This window comes from Brassica oleracea, chromosome C6 (genome assembly GCF_000695525.1).
Source record: "Brassica oleracea var. oleracea cultivar TO1000 chromosome C6, BOL, whole genome shotgun sequence".
In the NCBI taxonomy this organism is placed as follows: Eukaryota; Viridiplantae; Streptophyta; class Magnoliopsida; order Brassicales; family Brassicaceae; genus Brassica; species Brassica oleracea.
Window position 1 is genome coordinate 6,611,164 of NC_027753.1, and position 7,225 is coordinate 6,618,388.

Sequence of the window (7,225 nt, forward strand, 5' to 3'; positions counted from 1 at the left end):
AAGAAACTTTGGTTGCCATAGTTACAGCAACATTAAACCCTTTTTATGATATTGATCAATCTTGTTAGCTCTTGGTGACAACTCTCAAGCTTCCTTTCTTTAGTTTCTTTATCATTCAATAAAGCTCTATGAGCTATTAGTCTTTCAATAAGCTCTTTATAGCATAAATCTATTTTATCTTCAAATGTTATCAAGTATTAGAGAACAAACCCAAGTCAGGCCCAAGACCCATTTATGTTAGGGTTTCCAGCAATCTAGACTCTTATATATGTTGTTATGAACTCTTGTGTAAGCAACTTTGGTTGCCATAGTTACAGCCACATTAAACCCTTTTATGATATCAATCAATCTTGCTAGCTCTTGGTGACAACTCTCAAGCTTCCTTTCTTTAGTTTCTTTGTCATTCAATAAAGCTCTATGAGCTATTAGTCTTTCAATAAGCTCTTTAGAGCATAAATCTATTTTATCTTCAAATGTTATCATGGTATAAGAGCGCAGCTTGTAGATCTGGGTTCCTTCTTTCTCTTTGAGCTATGGACGGCTTAGATCTCTACTCTCAGCCTAAACTCAACATCTCAAACTGTTTTACTATCAATCTCACCGAACGCAACTATATTCAGTGGAAGCGTCAGTTTGAGTCATTCTTGTCCGGTGTTGGTCTTCTTGGATTTGTTAATGGAGCCTCTCCTGAGCCGATAGCCACTATACATGTACCCAGACCATCAACAATGGGTCAGATCTGATCAGATAGTACAAGCGTGGTTGGTTGGTTCTCTCTCTGAAGACATCCTCGGTATTGTTCTAGGAGCTCACGCTGCTCTGGAGGTTTGGATCTCTCTTAGAAATCACTTCAACAGAGTGTCTTCTTCACGCCTTTTTGAACTTCAACGTCGACTTCAAACGGTCACCAAAGCCAACAAGACTATGAGTGATTATCTAAAAGAAATCAAAGACTTATGTGATCAACTTCACTCAGTGGGTAGTCCTGTCACAGAAAAAATGAAGGTCTTTGCAACTCTACAGGGTCTAGGGCGTGAATATGAGCCAATCAAGACCAGTATTGAAGGAGCAATGGACTCTCCAACTGCTCCATCTTTTGAAGACACAGTCCCGCGTCTCACATGGTTTGAGGATCGTCTCAAGTCATATGAAGTTTCTCAGATCATGTGGCAACAAATGATCAACCTTTTACTCAAAATCCATACTATTCACAGCAGATGCCTCACTTCAATCAGTACCGTGGTAGAGGGGGCAACAGTGGAAGATTTGGTTATGGCAGAGGCATAGGATACTCTACAAGGGGTCGTGGTTTTCATCAACAAGTCTCTTTAAACAACAACTCATCTCCTGGAGACTCCTCAACTCAACCTACTTGTCAAATTTATGGTCGCTTTGGACATAATGCAATGAAGTGCTACAGACGTTTTGACATCTCTTACCAAAGTGATGATCTACCTACTGCTATGGCGGCATTGCAGGTTTCAAATGATCCTCCAGCCTCTGGTCAATCCTACAACGGTACAGAGTGGTATCCTGATACAGCTGCATATGCGCATGTTACCAGCTCACAACAAAACCTTCAGACAGCTCAACCTTATCAGGGTCGTGATTCTGAGATGGTAGCTGATGGAAACTTTCTCCCAATAACTCACATCGGGTCTACACCATTACAAACTACATCAGGTATTCTATCACTTAAAGATGTTTTAGCTTGTCCAAACATTGCAAAATCTTTGCTCTCAGTTTCAAAGCTAACTATAGATTAACCATGTGAGTTCACCTTTGATTGTGATGGTGTGTATGTTAAAGACAAGCTCACCAAGCAAATCCTGACTCAAGGAAGTAGACTTAAAGATTTGTATGTTTTGGAAAACTTAACTTTCTTTTCTTTTTATACGGCAAGGCAAGTAGCTGCTAGTGCTGAAGTATGGCATAGAAGATTAGGTCATCCAAGTGTTGAGATCCTTCAAACTCTATCTAGAAGACAAGCTATAAGCATCAATAAAAGTATGTCCAAGATTTGTGATTCATGTCAACTTGGCAAAAGTTCTAAATTACCCTTTTCTAGTTCTGTTTATGTGTCTAGTAGACCCTTAGAGAGGATTCACTGTGATCTCTGGGGTTCATCTCCTATTATGTTATCTTCGTTGACAATTTCTCTCGATATAGTTGGTTTTATCCTCTGAGACAGAAGTCGGATTTCCTGCAAATATTCATCTTACGGCAAAACTTGGTTGAGAAACAACTAGTCAAGAAGATACTTATGTTTCAATGTGATGGGGGAGGGGAGTTTACGAGTAACAACTTTGTTGCTCACCTTTCCAATCACGGCATCAAACAGATGATTTATTGCTCGCACACGCCTCAACAAAATGGCATTGTGGAAAGAAAACACAGACACATTACAGAGCTTGGACTATCTATGATGTTTGATGGGAGAGTTCCTCAGAAATATTGGGTCGAAGCCTTCTTCACTTCATGCTTCCTTGGCAATCTTCTACCATCTTCAAAGCTCACTGACAACAAGAGCCCCTATGAAGCCTTATTCAACAGAAGACCATAATACTCAGCCCTTAGGATCTTTGGCAGTGCTTGCTATCCATCACTCAGACATTATGCTTCCAACAAGCTTGATCCTAAATCTCTTCAATGTGTTTTTCTGGGTTATAATGAGAAATATAAGGGATACAGATGCCTTCATCCCCCAGCAGGTAAGATATACATCAACAGACACGTTCTGTTTGATGAACAAATATATCCTTTCGCCTCTACATATTCTCACATTCATCAGCTTCATACAACTCCTCTGATCCAGGCTTGGCAGCAAGGTTTCTTGTATTCCAAGACCGCTCCAGAACCTCAAGACTCAAATCAATCAGAGAATACTTCAGCATCATATCAGAGTGAATCTCCTCTTAGAGTTACTCCTCTGCAAACCAGACCACAACACAGCTCACCGTCAGTTGTAGTTCCTCTTATAGAGCGCAATGTCTCAGAAGACACAGCAACGGGTGAAACCAGTAACTCCTCTCAGTCTTCTGCCTCTCAAAACAAAGAAACAGCTTCTAGTTATCCTTCTTCTATTCAATTTGGCACTTTGCCATCTAGTGGAGTTCCTAATATTCTAGACGAACTCTCCTCTTCTTCAGACTCAAGAACAGTAGAAAATATCACCAGCTCAGATCATTCTCTACAGCCGTCCACAACAAACAAAGCCCCCTGCAATGGCATCTCCTATCAAGAGAATAACCATGTGACTGTTGTAGCAACTCAGTCTCAACATCCCATGATCACGCGATCTAAAGTGGGAACAGTTAAACCAAATCCTTGTTATGTTCTCTTCACTGTCACTTCAACTCCAACTGAACCGCGAACTGTGACTGAGGCGCTTAAACATCCCGGATGGAATGGAGCAATGACAAAAGAGATGGTGTCTTTTGATGAAACATACACCGTCACACTTGTGCCTTATCAACCTGATATGCACATTCTTGGGTGTAGATCTTCAGGGTTAAACTAAATGTTGATAGAACGGTTAAATGTCTTCGATCTCGTCTGGTGGTGAAAGGTTATGATCAAGAAGAAGGAATAGACTACCTGGATACATATAGTCCTGTGGTCAAATCACCAACGATCAGAGCAGTTCTTCATCTTGCAACAATGAATAATTGGTATATAAGAAAACTTGATGTGAAGCATGCTTTTCTATTTGGAGACATGACTGAAATAGTTTATATGCATCAACCTCCAGGCTTTATAAATCAAGAGAAACCGGGTTATGTTTGCAAGTTGAACAAAGCTATTTATGGATTGAAGCAGGCTCCAAGGGCATGGTTCAACAGGTTCAGTGATTTCTTGTTGGAATTTGGTTTTGTCTGCAGCATAAGAGAACCTTCCCTGTTCATCTACAAGAAAAATGGAGACATCATTCTGCTTCTTCTCTACATCGATGACATTGCTTTAACTGGAAGCAACAACTCTCTCATCAACAAGCTTCTTGAAACTCTGAATAAGGAGTTCAAAATGAAGGACTTGGGACGTTTTCATTACTTTCTAGGCTTGCAGGTTCAATTTCATTCGACTGGATTGTTCTTAAACCAGGAGAAAGATGCTGAGGACTTGCTTTACATTGCTGGCATGTCAGGCCGCACTCCAGTCTCTACTCCTTTACCGCAACAACTAAATAGAGTTCCTGATGAATCAACATTGTTTCCGCAACCAACTTATTTTAGAAGCCTTGCAGGTAAGCTTCAGTACTTGACTCTAACAAGACCAGATTTTCTATTTGCAGTCAATTATATTTGTCAAAAGATGCATGCCCCAACAGAGACAAAATTTCATCTACTGAAGCGTGTGTTGAGGTATCTCAGAGGGACAACACATCTTGGATTATTGTTTCATTCTAACACCAATTCCACTGTCAAAGCCTATAGTGATAGTGATTGGGTAAGATGTCAGGACACAAGAAGGTCGACTGGTGGATTTTTCACACTCTTGGGTTCAAAATTAATCTCCTGGTCAGAACAAAAGCAATAATCAGTGTCCAGAAGCTCAACCGAAGCTGAATATAGAACTTTGTCGGATACTGCAGCTGAAATAGTTTGGCTCTCCAATCTCTTGACTGAAATTGGCATACCTCAAGACTCTCCACCTGAGATATTCTGTGACAACCTATCAGCTGTTTATCTGTCTGCTACACCAGCTATGCACAAGAAGTCTTAAACATTTTGAAGTGAATTTTCACTTTGTGAGGGAGAAAGTGGCATTGCGCAAACTGATAGTACATCACATCCCGGGAGTTCATCAACTGGCCGACATATTTACTAAGTCTTTACCAACTCAAAGCTTTCAGGACCTACAGTTCAAACTTGGTGTGGTCGCTTCTCCCACACAAAGTTTGAGGGGGCGTGTAGATAAGAAAGACAAAGCACAAATGGCTTGGAAACAGAAAGTGAAACCAGTTTCAGAAACATCATGTTCTGTTTCTGAAACAGAGCAAAAGGAAGATTCAGTTGAATGTGGAATGGGTTTCGAGTTGTTAAAGGCTGAGACAAGCTTTACTAAGATGAGTTCAGAAGAACCAAACCAAAATCCCATTCAAGGACAAGAACATTCAACGGCTACAATCTGTCAAACTGAAACCAAAGAAAGAGACAAAAGAGGTGGTCCTGCAACGTACGGAACAAAGCAACCAATAGCGTTACAGAACATATTCCAGCTGCTAGGATCTAATGAAGATGTGAAGACCTAATGGACAGCAAGGCGCAACACTAGAGTTTCAAGATTACATTATAAATAGACATCTCAAGTTGTAAAAGAACCTTAAGCAAGAAATAAGAATGAAAAGCTTGAAACTTGTTCTGTTTTAGTCTATCTGAGTTTTGCTTTCAGTAACTAATGTTATGCTAACGAGCTAAAGAGTAAAGGACTCCTAGCAAAAATAAAAAGAGTAAAGGAGGGTTTATACGACTGATAATGTATGTATGTCGAGTCGTTGGTCGAATATCCGGAATATTCATTCTTCACTGTAGTTCACTTTACGCAAAAGATTGAGGTAATATAATACCAATGTAAATGAATTGTGTAAATCTAACCTCTTTTAACAATTTTCACGACATATAACAGTTTTCGTCTGGAAAATGTTTATGTTTCAACTTGTAAAAATATTTCAATATTAATGATAGTTCCACAAACATAAGATTCAGATCTGACAACATATAATAACAACATATTAATGAAATGTTGATTTAATCGCTAAATTTTTAATTTTTAATATATTATTTAACACATTATTGATTTTTTTAAATAAATTATTATACTTCTCAAAATTTCAAAATTATTGTTTAGCTTTTACCATTTCCTTGTTGCTAAAAAAGTAAAAAACTCTGTTTTACATATCAATCATTTACACAGATTTTCTAGAAGAAATGTACATACAGAGAACCCAGAAAAGCTAATTAGGAAAAAGTTATCCACATAAAATTTTTATTTCTTTTTTTACGTCAAAAGAAGAAATAGCAAAAGTTAATAGGAGCACTGAACTCGATGATCTCTGTCTCTAAGAATCCCATTGTACAGAGCAATCCGGTTAGCAGGCATGTTGTTTCTACAAACTGAACCGGTCTTATCCGGTTTAATCACCGGTTCCGGTACGTTTCTCCGTAGACTTTCCCTCTTTCTACGATACTCTTCACCGTTCCCTTTAGGTTCTTTCACATTCTCTGCAAATTTCACCTTCTTATTCTTCTTCCTCTGTTTCTTTTTTTCCTCTGTATCAATGAACAAGAAACTTAGAAACTTTTTTCTGGCCGGAGGATGGTCAGAAAAGACAAAAACGTACCTGAACAAAGACATGGTCGGAGGATATGTTGATCCTGGATGTCTGATGGTTGATTATTACCACATAATTGGCGGGAAATGGTAAGAAACAGAGCGGTGCTTGAGAAAACCATGGCGGTTGCGATCACGACGCCATGAGAGCAGCTCAGTATGCAAGTCATGTGGATCAGAGAAGAGATTCTTCGCTCAAGATTCAGATGAAAAGAAACAACTTGATGAAGAAACAGAGAGAGATAAGAGAGGTTGTTGATCAGAATTGAGTTTAATAGGAGGGCATGTGTGTGCTTGCAGAGAGATTGGTCGTACGAACAACGTTACGCAACAAGTACTGCTTGTGGTTGAACGGTGAGGGATATCCTCTCTAAAGCAGGAAAAAAAAGATTGGAGTTTATTTAGAAGTGGGTTTGAAAGAAATTGTGGGAAAAAGTTCTGACAATAATCATATGTTTGGAGTTTCTTTGTGTGCTGTCTTCTTTTTATCTTCTGTTGGAGAGAGAGAGTGGTGTTTGGTTCTATTAGTCACAGGCTCAAAAATCAAGTGGAAATGATAAAATCTTCTATCATAATAAAAATCTTCATTGTCTTTAGTTTCTGACCATATGTATAACTAGATTCACTGTATGGACTTATGTATAAGAGGTATAAGATAAATATATTTATAAGTTAAATTATCAAACTTATCTTCTGTTGTTAACCTATGTACACATAATTATTAAAATCTATAAAGATTTAATTATAAAGCTATTATTTACATATTAAATACCACATCTTGGTGCACTACATTTTTGTTTCTATTTTATAAAGAACTTGGCCACACATCCAATACATTAAAACTTTATGGACGTTGCTTTCCTTGTATCAGTTAAATGATTTTTTGTCTGTCATC

General features: G+C 38.5%; 1 protein-coding gene across 1 annotated transcript; it reads right to left on the reverse strand.

The window, feature by feature from the left end:
- Positions 1 to 5,868: 5,868 nt before the first annotated feature.
- On the reverse strand, positions 5,869 to 6,789 carry LOC106298410. The gene is made up of 2 exons (XM_013734527.1): positions 6,341 to 6,789; positions 5,869 to 6,269 (listed from the first exon to the last, which is right to left on the reverse strand). Exons 1-2 carry the CDS (start codon positions 6,498 to 6,500, stop codon positions 6,025 to 6,027), a joined length of 405 nt encoding a protein of 134 aa, XP_013589981.1. The 5' UTR covers positions 6,501 to 6,789; the 3' UTR covers positions 5,869 to 6,024.
- Positions 6,790 to 7,225: the final 436 nt, after the last annotated feature.